At 32.6% G+C, this 25,668-nt stretch overlaps 2 protein-coding genes across 4 annotated transcripts in view; both read right to left on the bottom strand.

Annotated features, from left to right (window-relative positions):
- Nucleotides 1–25,442, bottom strand: part of LOC139097056 (potassium voltage-gated channel protein Shal-like) — a 31,585-nt gene extending 6,143 nt beyond the window's left edge. For all 3 annotated transcript variants that reach the window (XM_070648818.1, XM_070648819.1, XM_070648820.1), the window contains exons 1-4: nucleotides 25,312–25,442; nucleotides 1,336–2,150; nucleotides 927–1,111; nucleotides 30–689 (exon numbers count right to left, since the gene is read on the bottom strand). In XM_070648818.1, coding sequence (XP_070504919.1) covers nucleotides 30–689; nucleotides 927–1,111; nucleotides 1,336–1,960 — 1,470 coding nt within the window. In that variant the 5' untranslated portion in view covers nucleotides 1,961–2,150; nucleotides 25,312–25,442. The remainder of the gene's footprint in view (nucleotides 1–29; nucleotides 690–926; nucleotides 1,112–1,335; nucleotides 2,151–25,311) is intronic.
- On the bottom strand, nucleotides 20,597–22,732 carry LOC139097048 (uncharacterized). The gene is made up of 2 exons (XM_070648808.1): nucleotides 22,614–22,732; nucleotides 20,597–21,716 (listed from the first exon to the last, which is right to left on the bottom strand). Exons 1-2 carry the CDS (start codon nucleotides 22,628–22,630, stop codon nucleotides 20,924–20,926), a joined length of 810 nt encoding a protein of 269 aa, XP_070504909.1. The 5' UTR covers nucleotides 22,631–22,732; the 3' UTR covers nucleotides 20,597–20,923.
- Nucleotides 25,443–25,668: the final 226 nt, after the last annotated feature.

Genomic DNA, 25,668 nt, shown 5'->3' with positions numbered 1-25,668 from the left:
ATTTTAACAAAATTTGATCAAAAACTCACCGTAGCCTTCTCAAGACACTTCAGCAAGTGATGATGCTGCATTTCGAAAATGTCCTCATCACTAAGCTCATCCGAATCCAGTCCCTGTTGATGTTTGAGCAGTCTTGTCTCAGCCAATCGTTTCTTGCATGCAAATGCAGCTGACGAGCTTGCCTTTGCCACACGAATTCTCGCCAAGCGAGCCTTTCTCTGTGCTTTTCGCTTATCAGCTCGTTGATTTTGATGATAAATGCGCGAAAAGTTGGATACAATAACGGGTACGGGAAGGGCAATGACCAACACACCAGACAGTGAACAAACACCACCAACAATTTTTCCAGCTATCGTTTCGGGCACCATATCACCATAACCCAATGTTGTCATTGTTACAATTGTATACCAAAATGCTGCAGGAATTGATGTAAAGTTCGTTCCATCCACATTCTTTTCAGCATAAAACATGACTGTGGCAAAGATGATGATGGCCATGGCGAGTGAAAAGACAAGAAAACCGAGTTCGGATGCACAAGATTTAAGAGTGTAACCGAGAATTCGGAGACCTTGCGAGTGACGTGAAAATTTAAAAATTCTGAAAACTCGAAACACTCGAAGTGTCACAAATGCTCCAGAAACGTCGTCATTGTCAGTCATGAATAAACCTATGTAGTATGGCATGATGGCCTAAAGGAATGGAAACAATTTTTCATTAAATTTTCAATTTTTCCTATTAATTTTCCCATAATTTTCCTATGTTTTCCACAATTCAAAAAGCGTAATTTTAAACTTTATTTTCCATAATGCTAAGCTCCGCATCTCCTATAATCCCCAACTCCATCCACAACCCCATTCACATAATTTATCATACAACCCTCATAAATCATAAATATTAAGCGAAATAACTTTTTCTCGGATACTTACAACAACATCAATAACAGACATAACGGATCTTACAAATCTCCATCTGTCGGGTGCAGCGAATAATCGTAAAAGATATTCAGCTGTGAAAATCATTACGCATGCTGTATCGAGACAGAAGAATACAACTTTATATCGTTCACCGCATGAAATTGTACCCGCTCTGCCAGGCCTGTGACCGCATGGAACTGGAATGTTAAAATTATTGTTTTAAATTAATTGAAAAATGTTGAATTAAAATTTGATAGTTTTAGGGTCGTTCATTTATTGGAGAACGCTCTTATGGGGTGGGGGTCATCATATCTCAACCCCACTCCCCTCCTCCTCCCTTAAGAGGGTTACATAATAAATGAACAAATTTTCACACAAACAGAACTGAAAATAAATCAATTTAAATATCCTTAAAACTCACCTGTCTCAATAACATTAGCCATAACGGAAACAGCAATAAAGAATCCAGTAACATAATAAAAAACGAGTGCAGATGTTGATGTGTGTGGATTCTCAAACGCTCTCCACATTTTCTCTCTGTTATTTGTCAATGGTGGACGATTAGCTTCACCATTCTCACTCAACTTATCATCCATTAATCTCTCTTGATTCTCACGCTTACGATCCCTATAATCCTCATAACAGCAGTCACCAATGACATCGGGTAAGATGCCAAAGAATGATAACTCATCATCATATGATAAAAGACATTCGTGACGCGGATAATGCAATTTACCCGTATGATAATAATTAAGTATGTGACGAAATATTTCCGGATCACGATCAAAAAAATATTCACACAAGTCTTCATCATAGAAAAATTCACGTTCCGTTGAGCCAAGTAATGTGTCCGGATATTTTTCCAATGTCGTACGCCACGTTTCAAAACGTCGACCTGACACATTTATTAGCATTTTCTCATCTTCTGGCTTTCGTCGATCTTTTTTGACCACTGGTGGCGGCGGTAGTGGATTTGCAGCGATTGGCACCCATCCTACTGCTGCCGCACGAGCGAAAGGTAACCATGCTGCCGCCACTGACGCCATCGGCAGAGGTGATTTGAAACGTGACGATGTTACCTCGTATGGTGGCACGATGGTGCGATTTTATAATCACTTGGGTGTTGTATTTGGTGAGGAGGTTGGGAAATGGGGTGATTTGGTGATGTTACTTCCGGTTTAAATCTGTTGTTGGATATGCTGTGTTGTTGAAATGGTCAAAAATGATGAAAATATTCTGGAATGAGAAAAAACATGGAATATTGAATTTATGTAAATCTTATTTTAATTAAAAATGTTGAAATATTGAAAGGAAATTGAGGATCTTATGTATGGTTTTGTTATTCATGTTGCAATCCCGGAATGTATAGATGACAATAAGTTCACAAAGGAGGTATCAAGTCAGTGTAGAATAATATTTGACATGGAACTTGCATTGAGTCAGTACGACGCTGTTTAATTAGAGAATAGTTGAAGTAATTCAATCATGAGCTCCAGGATCTCGATATTAGACTCTTGGTAAGATGATTTAAAGCTTATTGACCTTATGTACCCAAATAGCACGTCCAGCATGACTCTGACTTGGTGATGAATTTTGGATCTATTGACTGACTTGTGCCCTTCAGCTTGTACTCTTTCATCAGTGAAACAATTCTTCTGTTACTTTATTTTAACAAGTTGATTACGAAATGGTCGATTGTAAACCTTACCCATCCCTAGTCTGATTGTTGTGCTGCCATCCTTCATACGAGGTTACAGCAAATTTCACAAAAAGTCATTACAAAAATCTTTGATAACAGAAATTATCCTTGATGTAGTAATCCATATGTACAATTTCTATAAATATCCCAATGACTTCTATGAACAGCTTAATTATCACAACATTGCATCAGTAACAAAAATTTAACAACTAAATCCTTTCCTCAATGAACACTAATGACTGAAAACTTCATTAAAACTTTAATGAAATTGGATTGAAAATAGTTAATTTTTTTTTAAAAAATAATCTGAAAAACTATTGAAACATTGAATGGGATTAGCTGGAATTACACTTGAAATTTTAAACGTACAAGACTATTCAAGGAATAAACATTTGAAAATTGCATCATAAATTACTCAAAACCCAAAGCTATTCATGTAAATGAACAATTAGCACACTCATTCAACTCAAAACTATACGAGAATGTGCCGATAACCATCAGACATAAAATTGCATGTTCTATAGCAATAATAACTGCTGTAGTGATACAAATTTTTTTGCAAACTGAGTCCTTCAATAAGGCTTTTGTGTTAATTGATGTATTTTGAATTTCAATGGAACTATTGAGGGAATTACTTGTGAGGATTAATGTATGGGAACTATTTAATTTGGATTTATAGGATTTTTTTGAGATTATGTAAAATATGGGATTAGTTTTGTGATTTATTTAAGCCTTTTTGTTCATGATGTCTGATCAGAAACTGGAATTTATGGATCTTATTGTCCTCAATTTTGATATAATATCTTCAAATTTTGTTGATAGAGACAGTTTTGCACTTGGTACTGGTAATTGAGGGAAGACAGCGTTAGAGCCAGATTTAGGCGTCATCTGAGGGAGGCCATGGATCACAATTGCACTGTACGTCCAGGGAAATAAGGAGAAATAAGTAAGTATTTCCAAACCCTTTAAAAATTCCGTATTCAAGCATGAACAATTAGTTTTATAAGAATTCAAATTTAACATGTTCATCCAAAAACTACGCCAAGTTCTTGTGACATATTCAAATTAAGGAGCATGTAAAAAATGTATTTTTGTTTTTATTAACATTTATGACGAACCTAAGTGAACATATTGTGTGAATATTCATTTTTTAATATTCATAAAACTTTGCGCAAAATAGCTGTGCTTAATAATTTCTCATATTTCCATTATGTTGGGTCAGTTTAGGAATATTGATCTTTTTTTCAATTTTGGGTCTGTTTTGGTTCGTTTTTATTAGATTTTTGTCAAACTTTAATCAATTTTGCTAAATTTTTGAATGAATTAAATTAATTTTTGGATCTTTTTGGCTAATTATTGATTAATTTTAAATAATTTTGGGCATTTATGCATGGCATATTCAATGTTAGCATGTGTTGGCCAATGTTAGCACATCTTTGTTTCATTTCAACCAAGCCAGACTCACTCAAGCTTGGCTAATTTTGAGTTTTGCTTTATTTCCCGATCTATAGTCAAGATTTTGATCTATTTCGATCAATTTTGTTTACTTTTAACAAATTTTAATCATTTTTGCCATCAAATGCTATACAGGCATAACTTTTACAGAGTAAATTTTGCCTATATTAGTCATGCTTAAGCTATTTAGATCAATCTGTCTTAATATTAAATACAAGCTTCAAACCCAAAGTCAATCCAATTCACTTTTGTCTTAATCTATTCATGAATTCATCAAACTTTTATAAAGCATAATGCCACAGTCTGCAAACCCAAACAACATTTTCCAAAAAAAAATCTTCATCCACTCCACATACCAGCTTAGTTTGTTTAATTTAGCAGTAAACCAGTCGTATTAATAAAATCGAAAGCTTTAATTCGGTCAATATCCATCCAACAAGCACATACACACAAGTCATTTTATCTCTCATTTCATACTCATCCCTTTGTGGCTTAGTAAGCAGAAAAAAATATCATGAATGTGAAAAAAAAGACAGAACTGAATGAAAATAAATGGAAATTATGCAATATTCAGTAACTACAATATAATGAACTTGTAGGACGGATTGTAGTCATGAATATTAGAAATCTTATTTTTGCTGACCTTTCGATTTAGTCAATTTTTTTAGGGATCTGGACTTGATTTGGAGTTGACTTTTGGGTATTGTAGATTGTATGAGTAAAGCACGAGTAGGAGCGTATTCAGGGGTTGGCTTTGGGGACCAATCTCCCATTTTTGAACCCACAATCCCCTTCTGACTACGCTCCTGAGCAGGAAATTGCAAAACTGACCTAAAGACCAAAATTCACATAAAAACACAAAATCCAAGCAAATAATCCATAAACAAAGAAGCATGGCACACAAAAAGTGCTTCAAAAAATTACGCAAATGAAAAAAAAGAGCCCAAAAAAAATGTGCGTGACTTGCATGTCTCTGTGATTTTAGCCAAATGGATTTTTATGTAATTTTCATAGTGAATTGTCGACGTGGATTTATTACAAATTGCTCGTCTATGAGCATTCTTTTGCTCTCTCTTCTCTTTTTTTCTGTGCTGTTTGCGGTCAGCAGTGCCACTTTTAGAAACATAATCCAAAATCAGGAAGAAGTTTTTTGTTGTAAAACATCCGCATTTTTCTATTTTTTCTCTTCTTTTTGCGGTCATTGCAGTGAAAAAAGTTTTCTTTTTGTTTAGAATTTTTTGGTTTTATTTCAATTACTGTAAATGAGCTGGTGTGGAATGAAGCTACTTTTGCATTATGAAGAGGTTCTAGTGGAGTTGTTAATTATTGATTTTACATAAAAGGTTAATGAGTTGAGGTGGCTCGGTGGTGGGTGAATTGTTTGGTACTTCAGAACCTAATTATTGCAATACTGACCCTATGATCATGGTTTTGAGGCTGGGTAGGAGATACACTTAACCTTTTTCGAATAATATGTAGTGGAAATACGACTCACAACCTCCTTTTGAATGCTACATGCAGAAATGTCAAAAAAGAAGTAGTTCGGATTTAAAAACTCGAGTTGCAGATCTGGCAAATTATCACTGGTTAAACTATCAATAGCCAAGGTCTGAACAGCAATCTATAGAAAAACATTCAATTTTGCTTATGATGAATAAAATTAAGACCCTTTTTGGCCCTGTCTAGTGAAAAGCGTAGCCAGAATTGATTTTTTTTTGAGAATGGGGATAAGAAGGTATCAACCCTCAATTGGCACCTATCCAACCCCTTAATTGACGACTAGCCAATACACTAATTGACAAATAACCTCTTTCCCCCTAAATAAGCCCTGTTCGTTCTTATTCATACGACCGAATTATGATCGCTTCTGTTTCTAACCTTAACATGACTATTTGGCTCAAAAAATAATCTTGTGGATAATAATGTTAAAAACTTGACTAAAATATTCTAAAATTCATTAAAAGTGCTAAAAAATGTATCAAAGTTGATTGATTATCTTTGAGAAAATGCAGCTAAATTACAGCTGCCCAACCTTAAAATTAAGTACTTAAAAGTTAATCATTATAATATCAACTTTACAATAAAATCTAAACCTTGACACTTTCTCACATGCAACAAAAGCTCAACAAATAAAAATGGCAATTACGACTATTACGGATATTAAAAACTTCACAAAACGGAAGTATCGGCACAACTTCAAATGAGTTTGGCGTCATTGTTCTCTGCCATTAAATAAAACTTTTTCCACGTAACTAAATTATTTGTTTACTGTTCACATTTTTCTTTTCTGCGTAATTTTTGTGTAGGGGAATTGAAAGTGTTAATGAGAATTATTCGAGAGCAGCTACAGTTTTTTTTTGGCTCATGCGAATTTCCTTCGCTGTTGCTTTTCTTTTTCTGATTAATTTAATGAAAATGGAAAAGTTTTGTGAGAAAATGGAACGAAAAGGATGAAAATTTATTACGATAATGGGGTAAAATTGGATTTTGTTGGGTTGAATTTTTAATTACATAGAAAAAACAAAAAGTTTTTAAATTTTTTACATTAAATCCATAAATTATGTGCAAATTTGCATACTTTATACATTAGTTGTGCAATTACAATTTGGGTGCTGTTCACTTATTATGGTCCCCCATATTTGAAGGGGGTTGAGATTTGCCTATGTTTTAAACAATGAAATTAGTTTCCTTGAACCTAGCTTCCTAGCAATGCTCAAATAAGCCAATATTTGGCATTACCTAATAGTTGAACTGTCCCTTTATTTACTATACGAAAATTATTCAATAAACAGACTCTCAATGCATCGCAAATGCATAAATTAAATTGAATACATTAAATCATTGTTGATTTCACTTAATAATTATGTCGATATCAGTAATTAAATTTTGTGGATATTTTAAATCGAATTTCAATGACTGGCATCAATGCATTCATTTAGTAATTGAATTAAGTGTCAAAAATTATTGATATTTATGGACTTTTCTTGTAGTTTGTTGGATGTAAAATTGTAGGATTTTTAAAAATAAGAGAAAAGCGTTATGGACATTTTTAATTTTGAGAATATGCTTTCGCGCTATCGGGATCGGGATCGGGATTTTCCGGGATATCCTGAGATAATCCTGAGATTTCCCGGGCAAGCATTTTGAAATCATTTCAAATTATTTAAATTCTTTTTTAAGATTTTTGGAGTAATTTTTCAGTATTTTTGGAAGCTTTAGTAAAAGCTCAGATAATAATATCTACACTAGTGCACAACTTGGTATTGGAAATTGGCAAAGGGCAGCCAATGAAAGACCCAGTTTTAGACGTCAACTGAGAAAGCCATAGCAATACATAAATCACAGCTGATTTAAGTATACGCCCAGCGAAATCAAGTAAATAATTATTAAAAGCTCTTACTGTGCATTTTCCAAGCTTTAATGATTTTATCCCAAAATTCCATTCAGTTTATGAGTCAACAAAATTAAATTCACAACTCAATACAGTCCATCCAATAGCACACATATGTATCCCGAATTTAATTACATATAAACAAAAGCCATCAAAATCCAAACCACCACCCCACCATCCCCCACTTCCTAATCTCCACTCATTATCAACCACCAAATAAAAATTCAATCTTTCTCGCATCATGTCGCCATTCAGATTCAATTCGTCAATTATTATCTCGTGCCAAAAATGAACTTTTGCGTTACATCCAGCACAAAAAGAAAAAAAAAATTGTTCTCAGCTCGTCGAATTGTGAACAAAAAAAAAAGAAAGAATCCTGATTGGGTAATGAAGTCGATAAAAAGACGACTCGTTGTTGTTTTGGCTCGCTGCCATAATTGCAATGGTCTCATTTAACTTAATAATGTCAGAATCATAAAAATGGCATTTTAGTTGAGTGTGATGAGGAAGTGCGATGAGAATGAGAAGTTCTTGTTTTTCAAGACTTTTTTTGAGTTTGAAGTACGCCGAATAAGATTCTTTTTTAGAAAGTCTCGCAGATGTGTTATGAATATTTTACGATAAATTGAGCTAATTTTAGGCTGTGACCCAAGAAGTTTTAAAATAAAATTGAGTTAAATGGCTTGAATGAGGGATATTAATGCTTGAATGCCTTCATAATTTCATGTTTTTTTGGTAGATTGCTGGTTTGGTTTAACTGATTCTTTATGAATAGAAGATTATCAAGGAGGAATTAGTCTACCGAGCTTGTTGAGGTATATCAAAAGGTCCTTGTCTGAGGAAGTCCTGAGATCCCGAAAATGACTGTAATTTACCATTGTAGAGAAGTTTTTCAAACAGTTTGACATGAAAATTGACATTTAAAAAGTCAAAATTACCGAAAAATTGAAATTTTCAATTCCGAGCCCGACTTTTGAAATTTTCAGGATCCCGGGATTTTTCCGGGATATCGAGAAAGCCTCACTGAGAGTTTGCTAAGCCTCCATTGTCAAAACTAGATCTACATTTTATAGTAGAATCCGAACCATTCCTATAACGACATTTCTGCTTGTAACCTTCATCCTTAAAAATTGTCAACTGAAAAACGATTTACAGGACATGCCCCAAAGCTACAAATATTGTCCAAAATTGAAAAAAAAAAAAATCCTTTTTTTCGTAAAATTAAAATTGAAAATGTTGATGTTAAAATGCAAGTTTTTGTGCATAAAAAAGCTCAGTTGTTAAAAAAGCAATTGAAATGAAAATAACAGGAAATGACAGAATGATAGACATGAGCGCAGCTTATTTGACGTGATGGTTTTGAAGTTTTTGATTTAAATTGAAAAATTTTATGTTTGAAAAGCTTTTTGGCATTTAAATATGGAAAGTATCTGACCCACTAATCATGCTTCATTCTATCAAGTCTATTAAGCATATCCGTTAATTTGAGTCTAATTTTGCAATACAACAAAAGAAATTGTGTAAAAAAAAGGCAAAATATTCAAAATAAAATTCAAGAAAATAAGCCAAAATAAAAAAACTAACCTCAAAAAATTAATAAATTTCCCTTAAAACTCCCAACATATTTTCAACAAAAAAGTCATCAGCTTCTGTTTTTCCCAACACATTCATCATTTTCACCAACAGTTTTCAATTTGATAAACTTTTTTCCAGCTTCGTCTCATTAAAAACGATAAACTTCGTTCCAAGTTTGACTCAATTTAAAAAGTTTCATTTTAATTTCCTCTCACAACAAATTGTAAGCACTTTATAAAGCATTAAAAATGCCTCGATTGGCATAGAGGAGGAAAAATTGCAATAATGTCAAAAAATGCTTAATTTATGAGACAGATTAATGGATATAAACTCTTTTTTTTAACACATTTCTCATAAATTATTGTTCTTGGTATTAAAATTGGGTTGAATTATGGGCTGTGGATGGAAATGGAAAATATGGTTTGTGTGGGATGAATGGGAAGCTTAGGTTAATGTGAATGGATGATGTGTTGGAAGATGAGATAGTTTGTTGCAAAAAATTAAGATGGAATTTTAAACATTAAGAGTATAACCTCAAAATTTGTCTGAATATCTTCAAAAGTTGGCAAATTAACCTCAAAATTTGACAACATAACCTCAAAATTTGACAATTTAACCTCAAAATTTGACAACATAACCTCAAAATTTGACAATTTAACCTCAAAATTTGACAACATAACCTCAAAATTTGACAATTTAACCTCAAAATTTGACAACATAACCTCAAAATTTGACAATTTAACCTCAAAATTTGACAATTTAACCTCAAAATTTGACAATTTAAAATTAAAATTGAGCAACTTAACCAGAAATTGTGACAATTTAACCTAAAAATTTCACAACTCTGCCCTAATGTTTGAAACCATAACCTCAAAAGTCTCAGAAAAAATTTGCAACATAACCTTAAAATTTACTATTTAACCTCAAATATTTAGAACATAACCTAAAAAATTTCACAAATTTTCCACGTGTTGAAGTCGCGTCTGTATTCTAAAACCATAAATTCCATCCTTAAAATTTATTTTAGCAGCTGATTTTTGCTGAGCGAATCACAAAACAAAGAAGAAAATAAGCGAATCCTGAAAAGTCTCACAAAACATCGCACAGACATTAAGTATTCACAAATTATAAGCAAAAAAGGTTCTCACAACAGACCGAAATAATAACAACTTTCAATATTTTACGTGCTGAAGTTTTGCAAAATGAGAAAAATGAGAAAAAAAGCATGAAAAGTTTTATTGGAAAAATATAATAAAAGTTGATGTTTTGAGGTTATGGCAGGTTGATAGGTGTGCGAGAGATGCTTGAAAAATTGCTCTAATTTTTGAGCAGATCAGACAAACTTTAAAGCTAATCGCAGCCATATGACCCTAAAATTCCAATATTATTGCTATGTTGCCAGATTTTCAACCTTTTTTTCATATCCAACAACTCAATTTCCACAATAATTTAGCAAACTCAACCTCAAAAATGTCTAGTTCGTATCACTCAATCTACATTCCAACATTTTCATCATCCCTTATTCAACCTTTCTCTTCGCCCGTCATTTTTCCATTCATTTTTGACATTCGTACGCTTTCAAATAATTATAGCAATGATGAGAGCATCTGATGAAGCCTCATGAATGCTTAAACGACTGAACATTTTTTTTTGCAAACTTCGAAATGTCAACGACTGCGAAGCTCCAAAAATGTCAAAAGTTGTCAGTTGTGTGTTGTATTTTGAGGAATTTGATGCTGATGTCATTTTTGGGGATATAAAATAAATTTATGTCTTGGAAGCAATTAAATTGGGAAAATTTAATGAATGTGGGTTGTTTTGAGGATGTAAAGTGTGAGCTTAAGGCAAAAGAGCAATAAGTTAACGTGAAATCTGACAACAATGCACACAATTTAGATGGATTGATAAGAAATTTGACATTTTAGCTCCAAATTAAGATAAAATCTGGCAACAAAGCACATAATTTGAAGAAAATTGTATGAAATTTGGCAACATAGCTTAAAGTTAACCCAAATTAGTGGAAAATCTGGCAACAAAGCTCATAATATTGATGAATTTACAAAAAATCTGGCAACACAGCTCAAAATTAACCCAAATTAGTGGAAAATCTGGCAACGTAGCTTACAATTTTGATAAATTTACAAATAATCTGGCAACAAAGCTCATACATTTGATGAATATGTGTGAAATCTGGCAACATAGATCAAAATTCTGTCATATTACGCCAAATTTAGGAAAATATTTGTCAACACAGCTCCAAATTAGTTTAAAATCTGGCAACATTGCTCAAAATTAAACCAAATTAATGTAAAATCTGGCAACATAGCATACTCTAATATCAGATTCATCATTCAAAAACTCATTTAAATCTAAATTTTCTCATTTTCCAAATCTATTTCCACGTTTTTTTTCTCCCAACTTCTTCTTATTTATTCATATGCAAATTCCATTCTCACATTATCGTCATCTCCTCCACGCAAACATTCACACTTCGTGTAATAAAAGCAAAAAAAAAAAAACTTATGCTTCGATGCCTCGTAATGATCTCTCAGCAGAAAAAAATTATTTCATTTATGCAAATAAATTTTTGCTTCTTATTATGATCTTGTTGGCTCCTTTGGAATATTTTTGTGGGATTTTTGGAAGCTTTGAAATGAAAATCTGGCAACAAAGCATAAATTTCGTTAAATTTGATAAGAAAAACTGGCAACAAATCACAAATTTCGTCAACTTTAATAATAAAATCTGGCAACAAAGCACAAATTTCGTCAAATTTGATAAATAAATCAGGCAACAAAGCACAAAGTTTATCAAAATTCATAATAAAATCTGACAACAAAGCACAAAGTTCGTCAATTTTGGTAAGAAAATCTGGCAACAAAGCACAAAGTTCGTCAATTTTGATAATAAAATCTGGCAACAAAGCACAAAGTTCGTCAATTTTGATAATAAAATCTGGCAACAAAGCACAAAGTTCGTCAAATTTGATAAGAAAATCTGGCAACAAAGCAAAAAGTTCCTTAAATTCGATAATTTCATAAAATCTCCAACAAATTCACCCTAAGGAAGCCATAAGCATATGTGTTTATGTTTATATTTTTTCCCGTCATTTCCATATGAGAATCTCTCACATGAGCGAGGAAAAAGCAGCGAAGTTTTTGACATCTTCAGTTTTTATGCATGAAAAAGTTTTCTAAAAAGGAAAGAACTTTTTGTCATTTGTAGCATACGGTGCGTCTTTATGTGTCTTGAATTTTAAAAATGAACAAAAAAGGGAAACGAAGGCACAAATGGCGAGGGTGGGAAGCACTCAAAAGTTGAAATTTGCATTTAATTGCCATGAATAGGAATGAATTTTCAGGTTATGGTGAGTTTAAAGCATGACTTCTAACTAAATATCCATCCATATCCTCAAAATCTCAACCAATGTTCTCAGAACGACTACAAAATATTGAATAAGATGCCATAAAGACTAATCCACATATAAGCACATGAAGTAATTTTCCTTTGTCATTATTAAATAAATTTATTACTCATTCAATGAAGGAACAATCTTTTGATATTTTCTCTTTCATATCAAGTGCCAGAAAAAGTCATCAACATTATAGTCATCGTCATCATTGTTGGTGCTTAATGACAGTGTAAAGGAATAAAGAAAAGTAATGAATTTATGATTTTTAGACGAAAATTTAGGTTTAGAGCGCATTTAACAAAGTTGAGCGTCAATGCTTCAGGCTGAGCATCAATCATTTAAGCTGAGCATCAATACTCCTAGTTGAGATTCAGTCCCTCAAGCTGAACATCAAAACTTCAAGCTGAGCTTCAATACTTCAAGCTGAGCTTCAATACTTCAAGCTGAGCTTCAATACTTCAAGCTGAGCTTCAATACTTCAAGCTGAGCTTCAATACTTCAAGCTGAGCATCAATTAAGCTAGTTGCGATTCAGTCTTTCAAGGTGAGCATTAATACATCATGCTGAACGTCAATAATTTTAACTAAGCATTAATCCCATTAGCTGTGCATCAGTACTTCAGGCTGAGCCTCAATACTCCTATTTAAGTTCCATTTCCTCAAGCTGAACATTAATACATCAAGTTGAGAGTCAATTATTCAATTTAAGCGTCAATCATTCATGAGCATGAACTTCAGTATTTTAAAATAACTGAACATGCTGATTAATTTCAGCTGAGCATCAAAACATCAAGCTTAGAGTCAATACTTCAAACTAAACATCAATTTCTCAAACTGAGCGTCAATCATTCAATTCTAAACTCAATACTTCAACTCTTGACAGCTACTCAGTCCGTCATACTAAACATTATGACCTCAATATCCAACTGAACTGACATTACATGTTACAAAAAAAAAATGGAATCAATTGACTGAATGAATGGAACAAAAACTGCTGAACATGCCAAACATAATCGCATGAATATTGAGGATGATTTAAGAGTCATTTTGTAAATCCATATACACTCAATTTCAATAGACGTGAGCATTTTATGAACAATATGAAAGTGCTTATTGGAAATTGCTTGTTTTTTGTCTCACTCTCCCTCTCTCTCTCTCTCTTTTCACATATATGCAATTTTTCATGTCACTGAATGCTCACAAACGATTGCTGTGTTTTGTTCGAGATCACTTGACAATTTTTTTTGATGCATCAGCATGGAAATAATGAATGGAATTAAGGAGGCTTTTATGGATGGTATATGGAACAATTAGAAATGGATTTTATGGAGACGTCGTGAAACTGGATGTAAAATGGAGAAATTGCGAATCGAGGATTAAAATTGAACATTTGAGAGATTAAAACTTGATAGATTAGATGGAAAAGGAGGTTGAAATTGCTGCATATTGAACGTTTCAAGTTAATGGATGTGTTCAAGTATAGGTATGCTTTACTGTATGAACAGAATGCTGTGGATTTATGAATCTAAAGACATGTTCAGTTTGAGTGAAGCTGCACTTTAAGGACACTAGAGCACTTTAAGGACACTGCACTTTAAGCTCAGCTAGAAGGACAGTTAGCTGAACGAATTCGGAAATGACTCGGAGTTGATAAGACGCTCTGCAGGAAGCACGCTCAGTTGGAATGATGCTCAGCTGAGAGTGAACTAAACAGGAGCTCAAATGGAAGGATGCTCAGTTAAGAATACGCTCAGCTAGATCAGCCTGTAACATGACCGTTCAAATCAAGTGTGATCGATCCATGGCCTCCCTAAGTTGGCTCGTAAAGCTGCAAGAACGCTCAGCTGCAAGAACGTTCAGCTAACGTTAACATCTAAAAGAGAAAGTATCTAAAAATTGCCATGATTTCAAATCAAAACCACAATCAATGAATCTATTTCGTCCCATTTTCATATCAATATCCATCAACATATTTCAATAACCACAAACTGTCCATTAACATCCAATGCAATTTTCATCATCATTGACATCAAATATTAACAACATTACCGATTACATAAACAACATTTTAAATTATTTAAAAAAAAATATTAATTCAGCAGCTAGCAGCACGCGGAAATCAAGTTAAATTTAATTGCTCGCATTTGAGCACTTTGTGCTTGTACACAGTAGCTGCACACATTTTGAGTTATTTACCGTTCCTCACTTAAAAGCAATTACTGTATCAGCAGCGTTGTAAAACTTTTTCAAGTGAGAATTTCCATGAATTTTTCATTATTCTCTGATGAGTGAATCCAGTTGGAACATTTTTACCGGCAAATTGTTTTAAAATTATGAAAAATGTAATTGGGGGCATGACCAAGTTGAATGGGGATGTAGGCAATGGGTTTGTGGGTGTCAATTGACCAACTAGCTTTTAAGATTGAAGAAGACTTCAACCTTTTACTTAATGCTTTTAGGCAGGGGTATGGGGTTTGACGACTTCAGACGTCCTTTCCAAAGCAACATTCCTAATTGAAAAATCCCACAAAAATACAGAAACACAAAATATTCTGCTGTAAATTCCGAAAGTGTGAAGGAAGCTCATAAAAAGTCAGCAAAAGGTTATTCAAACAATATAAAAAAAAATCTATATTGCGAAGAAAAAGCAAAAGCAGCAAACTGAATAAGAATTTTTTTTTGACCCCCAACCTTCTCTGTATTCTCTTTTTTCATAGTAAAATAAGAATCAAGAACTTCATGTCTTATCTCACGCCTATCTTTATCGTTAACGAGAACAAACACTTTCATTTTCTTTGTTGTTACTTCTTTTTTTTGTGCGTTTTTCTTTTCAGTTTAGCATTTCTAGACGAATGAGTATTAAAATTCCTTAAGGGGATTTTGTTGGGTTTCCTTAAGTTGGTTTTTTACGATTTGTCTTCTTGTTTTATTGAATAAATTTAAGGAATAAGAATGAATGTGATTTAAATTGAACTTATCCCAATAATGAACAGTATTGTTTGCTATTATCACCAAACTGAACCTAAACTAAACTGGAAACTGAACTTATTCCGAATTGAACACTGAATTTATCCCAAATTGAAAACTGAACTTATCCCTAATAAACAACTGAACTTATTTTTAATTAAAAAAAAACTGAACAAATAAAAATTAAACTTATCTCAAAGTCAAAACTGAACTTCATCCCTAATTAAACTGAACTTATCTAAAACTGATAACTGAACCTATCCTTAATAGAAAATGAACTTATCCCAAATCCCCTAATTTATCAAAAATTTGAACTGAAAATTAAATAAATTTGTCATAAAATTAACTGATCGTATCCCATTTCATCATTACAAACCTGAACTTATCCCAAATAAAAACTAAACTTATCCCCAACCAAATCAGATTTCAACTTGCACCCAAATTCAAACTAAAACTTTTAGAAAATCTTCTAAAATTATCAATAAAAATACACAATGTTATCTCCAAAATTAACTAAACTCAACCCTAAATACAAAAGAAACTTCCAAAAAAAAAGGTTCAATTCCCACAAGGGTTAAGCGTGTGTCAGACTTCCTCATTTGCTTCATTGTTTCTTTATTCGTTCATTTTCCTTCACATTCATTCGTAGAATATTTTATGTTGTGTTGTTTCTCCTCGAGCGTTTTTCGACCTTATCTTGATTGTCCTCATTTGTTACACATTCGCACTTTTTAGCTCAGTTATGGATATTCATTATTCGATACATTTTCTCCACATTGAAATTGATGAGATTTGATGAGAGATTTGAGGGAATGAATTGTGAATGAATTTATACTAGAATTTATGAATTGGATAAGTTTAGTTCAACGAAGAGATTGAGAGATATGGCTGAAGAAGGATAGGTTCAGTTGGGTAAGTCAAGGATAAGTTCAGTTCAAATGAGAAATAAATAGTTTCAGTTTGATTTTTTAAATAAATTTGCTCGAAAAAGGAGAAGGATAAGTTCAGTTGAGTTAATTAAGGATAAGTTCAGTTCAATAGAAAATAGATAAGTTCAGTAAAGCAATTAAAAGGGCAGGTTTGATTGAAAAATAAAAATGATAAGTTCAGTAGACCTTAAAGAAGAAAGTTCAGTTGAACTGAATAAGGATAAGTTCAGTTGTTCTGAAAATGGGATAAGTTCAGTTAATAAAGAAAGTGGGATAAGTTTAGTTATTAAAGAAAACATTTTCTCAAAGCTTTCATGAATAATTTTTCAAGCATTTCTCAATGGACCCAGAAAAGTCAATCAACTTTCAACAACATCCTTAACTATTTCTCGTACACATCATGATCTTCACATCCAGCACTTTAAAAAATGCATGAGCCACTACAGAAAATCTCTCAACAACCCTGAACACCACTCGGAACCCATTAAACTTTTGTGTATCTGTTAACATTTGAATCATTTTTTCCCCTTTTTTTTGTACTTGAAAAATTTTTTTTTTTGTCCTTCGTTTTTCATCATTTTCGTTCCTTTTGTGTTGCTGATATCTCACGTAGCAATAAAATAGTCAAGAAGAAACATTTTTTTGAGGAGCTCACAAATACATCCAAACAGCTACACAAAAAATGAGAGAAAATGTGAAAACTACGTGCTACATTTAATCATTGTCGTCTTTATGGGAAATAAAAATGTTGGATTACGGCAATCGAAATAAGGTCTAAGTAAGAAGAGTCAACGAAAAGGCATAAAACAAAAAGAAAAAATTTTGCTATAAAAAGCTAGAAAAAAAAGTTTGCACAGAAAAAAAGAGAGATGCAAATAAATGTCGAGAAGAAAAAGTCGAAATGATAGAGAAAAAGTAATGATTGAGGGGTGAAGAAATTGATGAAGAAAGGGGAATGTCGACAAGTTTGAGAGATTTCTTAAACGACATACTGACTTTGTTCCTTTTTTAAAAAAAAACTTGTTCAATGTTGAATTGAGTTTGTCTAAATTTGAACTAAACTTATCCAAAATTTGAACTGAACGTATCTCAAACTTGAACTGAATTAATCCAAATTGGAACTGAATTTATCCAAATTTAGATTGAACTTATCCCAAATTTGAACTGAACTTAACCAAATTTAGATTGAACTTATCCCAAATTTGAACTGAATTTATCCAAATTTGAATTGAGTTTATCCAAATTTAAACTAAACTTGTTCATTTTTTACTAAACTTATCCAATTTTGGACTAAACTAACCGTTTTTTTAACAAAATTTACTCAAAATTGTCCAAAATTGAACTGAACCTATTAAAGTATGATCAATCCAATTACAACTGAACGTATCCCTTCCTCAATTCAACATAAATCCAGATATAAACTTCCAAAAACTGACTAAAATATCGCAAAAAAGTAACAAATAAGCTTAACAAAGGCAAAGTAGATTCCAACTTTTCTTCTGCCGAAAAACTTCCGCTAGGAAAATTGATAAGGAATGAAAATGAAAAATAAGCAGCCGTCAAGTTTCTCCGGCTATATGTAAAAGAAGCAAAAGAGAGAGGATGAAAAGTTGATGAAGAAAGGAAAGTGAAGCTTATGAAATGAGACATGGGTAAGAAGATGAACAGAACGAATAAAAAAAAGTCATTATTTTGCACATTGAGAAGAATAAAAAAAAAGTTATTTTTCTCTTCCTTTCCTTGTCACCGATAAGAGCAAGTCGGGCTGAAAAATGTAATAAAAATAAAAATTATTCTGCAAATGGAACTGGGGAAAGGGTAAGTTGTCGATTTTAATGAGAATTGTATTAAATTATTTACCGACAGTTATCGTGTTTTATGGAAAAAGTGAGCAATTTCAGCAGAAAATTGGATAGGTTCAGTTCATAAGTTGACAAATTGAACTCAAAAGTGAAGACTTCTAAATGAAAACTGGACAAGTTCAGTTCAAAATGGATAAGTTCAGTTCAAAAAAGGATAAATTCAGTTAAAAGTTAGATAAGTCCAGTTTAAATGGATAATCTTAGTTGAAATTAGGATAAGTTCATTTCAAAATTGAATAAATTCAGTTCAGAATTGGATAGATTCAGTTTAGAATCTGACAAATTGAACTCTGAACTGAAACACTTAACAACAATAGGATAAGTTTAGTTCAAAAAGAACAGTTAACAGTAGGATAAGTTCAGTTTAAAAATTGATAAGTCATCTATAAACTGAAAAGTCCCTAACAACAATTGGATAAGTTTAATTCAAATTGAATAAATTCAGATCAAAAAGGATAAGTTCAGTTCAAAATGGATAAGTTCAGTTAACAGTTGATAAGTTCAATAAACTAATAGTAATAAGTAGTAATAGGATAAGTTCAGTTCAAAAGGATAAGTTCAGTTAAAAAAGTATAAGTTCTGTCAACAAAATATAATCAATTTTATCAAAAATTGAAAAATCCTTAAATAAAATAGAATGCATTCAGTTCAAAAAGATTAAGTCTAGTTAAAAAATGGATAAGTTCAGTTCAAAATTGAATAAGTTCAGTTTCAAAAGAATAGAAACTCAAAATGTATACACTAAAATATTGCTTTGACCTTATTTGCCTTCAATTATCCTCATTCCCTCAATAAAACGAAAAAAAAGGCATCCGAAAGTAAAATTGAAAGTTAATGCTGACTAAGCCTTCAGATGAATAATGACCACAGTCGTACAGACTCACACAAAAAAAAAAAAAAAGTTGCCAAAAAAGCAATTTTAAATGAAAAATTTTCCCATTCAAGCTCCAAAATGTCAAACACGTACGAATAAACTTCTTAAAATGAGAATTTTTTTGTCCTTGAAAAATGTTTTTATTGTTGTTTTGTTAAATTTTATGGAACATCTCAGTTTGCCATTGCCGCTGCCATGACAATAAAGTTTTGAGTTTAATTATCCACAAAAAAAAAATGTATAACCGAAGGAGATGAAGAAAAATGAGTGGAAACAGAGACAGCAAGAAGAATAAAGGCACAAAAATGATAATGAGAAGAGACAAAATGTCATGGTGACAAGTTGCAGATTGTGGATAGGGAGAATAGGGAGAATGAGAATTTGAGTATGGGAGGCACAATTTTTTTGATGAGAATAAATTCTTCTTTATGCTCTCTTCTAAAAAAGTTTGAAACTGTGTATTAAGTAATGAAATCTGAGAGTAAATAAGAAATATTCATCAAGGCTTGTGTTTACCTTTGTAACTTCAAACCATCAGATTTTCTAATTGGATTGGTATTTTTAGAATTTTATTAACGAATATTTGAGCAGAGTGGATGATTTTTGTGTAATCAATCATAATTCATAATCAACTTAGGTCGAGCGTAATTCAAGATTAGCTTAAGTCGAGCTTAATTTAAGATCAGCTCAGATCAAACGTAAATCAAGATCAATTCTGGTTGAGCATAAACCAACACCACTTCAAGTCGAGCGTAACTCTGGATCAACTCTAGTCGAGCGTAACCCAAGATCAGCTCTGGTCAAGCGTATTTTAAGATTAGCTCAGATCGAGCGTAACTTAAGTTCCAAATTTTCAGATTGAGCGCAACTCAAGATCAGTCAAGGTCGAGCATAACTTAAAATTAGCTCTGGTCGAGCGTAACTTAAAATCAGCTCATATCGAGCGAAACTTAAGATTAACTCAGATCGAGCGTATCCTTAGTTCCAAACTTTTAGGTTGAGCGTAACTCAAAATCAGCTCTGGTCGAGCATACCTTAAGATTAGCTCTAGTCGAGCGTAATTTTAGATCAGCTCAAGTTGAACGTAACTCGATATCAGCTCAAACAGAACCCAACTCTAGATCAGCTTAAAAAGAGCGTAACCCAAGATCAGCTTAGATCGAGCAAAGCTCAAAAGAAACTAATGTCGAGCGTAAATCGAGATCATCTCTGGACGAGCGAAGCTCAAACTCAACTCATATCGAGGGCAATTTAAAATATTCCCTGATCGAGCATAACACAATATCCTCTCTGGTCGACGATAACTCGAGATCAGCTCTGGTCGAGCGTAACTCAATATCAACTCATATGAATCATTTAAATAGGATGAAGAAGACATCCCCAAAAATTTGTTAGCTCCAAAATTCAAATAGTCTGAAAACTAATAGACTCAAATAGAAATAAGGAACTTTCTCACAGAGCAGAATCAACAAAAAAAAGTTCTCACAACTGAGCAGATAAGACAAAAAAAAATATTAAATCGAATAAAAAACTTTTTGTTCTCTTCTCTTTTATTAGATCGGAAATTGAAAAAAAAAGTAAAGCACATGCAAAAAAGAATTGAATTGTAGATAAAGTTTTAGAGTAAATTTAGAATCTGAGTATGATATAGAGTGGATTAGGAGGTTCAAATTGAGCACGTGTATATGGGGTCGTTCATTTATTGCGTAACGCTCTTGTGGAGGAGGAGGTGGGGTAGAAGGTCCGGGTTCGATGAGTATATTTCCCATGTTACTTAATAAGTGAACGATCCCATTTATTTCTAATTATTATGACCTTCCATGTAGCTCCAGACATAACATGATACTTAAATCAGCCTAAATATTGCAGTCATAAGTCCAATAAGCATCAAATTTCCACAATGTCTGCCACTGTCATCTTTCGACATTTCTACTGTTTTTATTGAGTCACCAGCATTTTCAGAGTAATCATACAATCCATAATTATGTTCCGACAAATTATCATCAAGTTCCGATTCAGACGAAGTCTTTTCAACCTTTGGAGCGCAATTATTATAGACACGAGTTAAGGCATTTGTTATGTCATATCTGCTATTATATTCATTATCAATACAGTTATTTCCTTTAAACCAAAATCTTATCAAGACATTCAAATTATCGAAAATATCTGGATGAATTTCCTTAATTCCGTTATATGGAAATGCAATGACCTGCAATTTTGGATTGTAATCGAATAGTCCAGACTCTAAAGATTCAATTTCGTTGTGTCCCAAATAAAGCACGACAAGATCAGGGAATGCCTTTAAATCATCCTGATGAACTTCAAGCAATCCAACGCCATAAAAGTCAATAAGATTGAGATTTGCAAAGATTTTTTCCATACCTTGTGGAAAATATTTAATAGTTTTATGTGCAGCACGAATGCCAAGCACTGACTGGTCAGTTCTTGAGTATGTATGAAATCCAGTAATTTCAGTTATTGTAGATGACTCTTTCGTTAATATTTCAGGATCATGATCAACCTCACATTGATAAATGTAGCCTAAAATTCCTGCATAATTTCCATTACCACCGTAGTCACAGTTGATTCTAGCCGATGATGATAATTTGCATATTCCAAGGTTAAAAATGACGAAGGCACTAAATATGAATTTTAAATGATAATGAATATTTATTATTAGGTTTGTGTGACAAAATTGATAGAATAATTTGAGATTTTTATGCCGGTTTTAAGAATGATAAGTAAAACCCGACCCACACAGGCAAAGAGAATGCTTATGAGTATGATCATTTTGAGCATACTCAACTATATTGATTGAGTATACTCATGAGCACACTCATTTAGGTGACTGTGCTGATTGTCTCTTAGGGCGAATTGCACAAGTCGGCTACTTGATCCAAAATCTAGTATGACAGAGGCGTGACTAATCCGACACAGGGACGACGCTTGAGCTATTCGAAAATATGATTCTCAACATTTAAAATTAAAATTGATAATTGTCAAGAATATGATTATTGTAAATATCCGGGATCAGACCGGAATCAATTGGAGGATCAGACCAGAATTGGTCACATGCCAATACATAAAATTAGCGAAAGTCCGTCGAATCACGGCATTCACCGGTAGCCCTTTCCTAAGGTTCCGGCGATGAAATCTGCGGAGCTTTTGTTGATATCGGAAAACTTATAAGAAATTATGAATTTTAATAAATGATCTTGTAAAATAAATACCAAGATCAGGTAACATTCAAAACTCTCCATAGGTCATCACTGGAGGTAAGCAACCTTCTGAAGGAGCCCCATGGAAAATATGAGCTAGTGCCTATGCTTTAGTAGTTATCGGCAGAACCCATATTTGGCTAATTCTGAATCAGTTAATCTTAAAAATCATTAAAAATTGTGATTAATTTGTTTCAAAGCGGGTCGTTCACTTATTACGTAAAGAAAGGGTTCAAAAAGTCTATTTTAAAGTCACAAAAATCCCAAAAGTATATTTTTTGAAATCCACAAAAATTGAAATTCACTTATGAGACTTACATCAAATATTTGCTCATTTTTCGATGCAAATATTGAACTTTATTTTTTCCACTGATTAATATTTTGCAAGTACACAGATCAAGAATTATTTTCAAACTGAAAATTCACTTGTAATATTATTTAATAAAATGAGTAAATGAGACAAAAAAAATAAATTTTAATATTATGAGACAATTTAATATAATCATTTTCAGCAGCGCATTGATAACATTGACCTTATTATGAAAATAAATAGCACATAGATTATTTTAAATAGTATTTTTATGATAATAGCAAAAAATTAATTAAATCTATTAGTTAATGAATTAAAATTGAAATTTTTGTGGATTTTTGATGATTTTAGTGATCCTATAAGTTTAAATAAATGATATAATTTTTTTAAAATGTCATAAAATTTACTTTTAAAATACAATTCACAAAAATCGACCTTGAAATTTTGAGAGCCATTCTACATACTGATAGATGGCATATTGAGTAGAATAATCAAAAATCCAGCACCAAGCCAAGACGATTCTTAGTTGGATCCAAATTCAGTGAATCCTCAAGGGAGTTCCAGGTCAATAACAAAGTTGACATGACTACATTATGGAGATGTCTTCACTGTAATCCACTCTTTCTTGGATTTTGAGAGAACTGATTTCTAAAGTCCTGCCAATTCTGCTTTACTACCAATGTTCGAAGTCGATTCGGATTTTATGTGACGTCGAGTGGATTTTCCCATCCAAAATCCAAGTCAACATCAAGTTCTGCTCTCTACTTAATTCCTCCTCATGTCAAGAGTCGCATTAACAATTTTAAACCAAAATATCCAAAGGAACAACCAAGCCAATCCTTATAAAAAATGACTTTCACATCTCAACAGCATATGACGCACAATCCCTCCTATTCATATCGTCATTTAAAATTCAGGGCTTACAGATGAAATAAAATCAGAGTACAAAAAATCTCAAAAATTGAAAAATGTTCTCGAATACTCTCCCGAGACTATCGCTTTGTTATGCTGAGTATGATTTTTGTGCTGTTTTTGTATGCGAGACTTATTATGAAAATTAATGATCAACCAGATGGAATAAAGTTATGAAAAATTGAGAATTTTCTTCTTCTGCTGCTTCTTTTGTGGGTTGAAAAGGTTTTGTTGTTGTTATGGTAAAGTGTATTTATTTTTGAAATATTGGTATAAAGGGTTGAAGATGGTGGGGATTGGAGACAATAATGAGGAAAAATATTCATCAAGTTAAAGTTGAATCTCATAATATGCTTGAAATTTAAGAAGAACTCATCCAAAGCTGTCGGACTGTAACCTTGGACAAATTATAAGGTTTAATCGTAAACTGCAGATCTGCGCAACAAAACCAAAACTGCAGGAAGTACATTCCTGGGTTCTCGGCTAGATCCGAATTGTAAGACACATAAGTACTCAAAACTTCTTTAGCATGGTCAAAAAATCAGAAAATTTAAATCCTTTTTGGAATTGTTTAGATTAAGACTTATGTTATCCACATCATTGGCTCTCATACTGGTCTATAGTCGACTCATTAAAAGCCTATCATAATCCAGAGCCTAGAGACAGCATTTTATTTGGTATTGGGAATTGACAGGCGGAATCCGACGATAGAACCAGTTTTAGACGACATCTGAGGGTGGCCATGGGTCACCGGTATTCTGTAAGTAAGTAAGTAAGTAAGTAACCCAGAGCCACACATTATGATGATGATGATGACGATAGAAAGAATATAAGAAGCCATGAGCAATTCACTTACATCACGTGTTCCTTACTCTACTCCCTCAGAGTTTTGATATTTTTGCATGAAAAACCTTGCAAAGTAAGAAACTCCAAAAACGGGAAGAAAGAAGATTTGACCCCAACCCCCCCATACCTTCCAGCATACGTCCCTCAACCTCACTCAATTTTAAGAAACACAGATTTACAAAACAAACAAACACAAAAAACCACCCAAAGCAAAAAAGCTACAGAATCCAATTCATCATTATTATCATTTCACTGTGAGCTTAACAGCCACGATGCGGTGTAATTTAAACAAAAGAAAAATGAATTTCTCTTTGAAATTCAAGAATAATGATGTGAAACGGAAACGACAAAGCAAATGAGTTCTCTGCTTGGATTTAACATTGTGATCTAAATTGCATGTATCCTGGAAGGCATATGGCTTAGAAATGGGCGAATATCCGGGGCAGGTCAGTGTGACTCTTGGTTCAAGTCAGATTAGATGAAGGATAGAGTCAGGTTGGTCTGGAACTGGATTTTGGACATTTCTATGCCATGTCCTTTCCAGGTTTGTTGATGAATCAAAAAGTCTTAAAATTCAGACAAATTTCAAATGAATCCAGCTAGATGAAGACTATACAGTAAGCATAGTCGTGGATAATAGAGTCATGCGACAGATACTGACATTGGACAGTCAATTTTCATCCTTGTACTTCTCTTAAGCTCAACATATCACTACATTTTCACTTTAATCCTCTCTACATTCGACTGATTGCATTTCCAATTTCTTTTACTCTTTAAAATCAACATTTTTTTTGTTCCTTTTTTCAAGTCCTGAAGCTCAATGATAAAAAAAAATAAACTTTTACATTTTGAATCTATGTAGAGTTTTGTGTGCGACTCAATTTCCTTTCATTTTACTCTCTTCTATTTTTTTACAATTTAATATCCTGGGAAATGAAATGTACTTACTTGTAGCAAGCGGATTTGATTCACAGTAATGTCGATTGATGAAAAGATTGAATGAAATTGTTAAGCAGAAAATTTTAAAGCTGGAAGATTTTTTTTTGTGCCGCGGTAAATTGAAAAATTTTACTTTTTTTTATGTATTTGTGTAGTTTTTTTTTTACATTTCTTTTAATTAAAATGATGATTTTTTTTTTCACTGTGAAATGAGATTTTTTAATATTTTTTAATGGAATTATTAGATTAAGTGGTTTTGAGGAAAGGATAAGTTGAAAAAAAAAAGATTTTAAAATTATTAATTTTAATTTCCATTTTTTTTTTTAATAGAATTTAAATTTTCAATAAAATTTACTAAACAAAAAT

This window comes from Chironomus tepperi, unplaced genomic scaffold, assembly GCF_022539635.2.
Source record: "Chironomus tepperi strain 1889 unplaced genomic scaffold, CSIRO-AGI_Ctep_v1 contig_412, whole genome shotgun sequence".
Classification (NCBI taxonomy): Eukaryota; Metazoa; Arthropoda; class Insecta; order Diptera; family Chironomidae; genus Chironomus; species Chironomus tepperi.
Note: the sequence above shows the minus strand (reverse complement) of the source record. Positions and strands in the feature narration are given on the sequence as shown.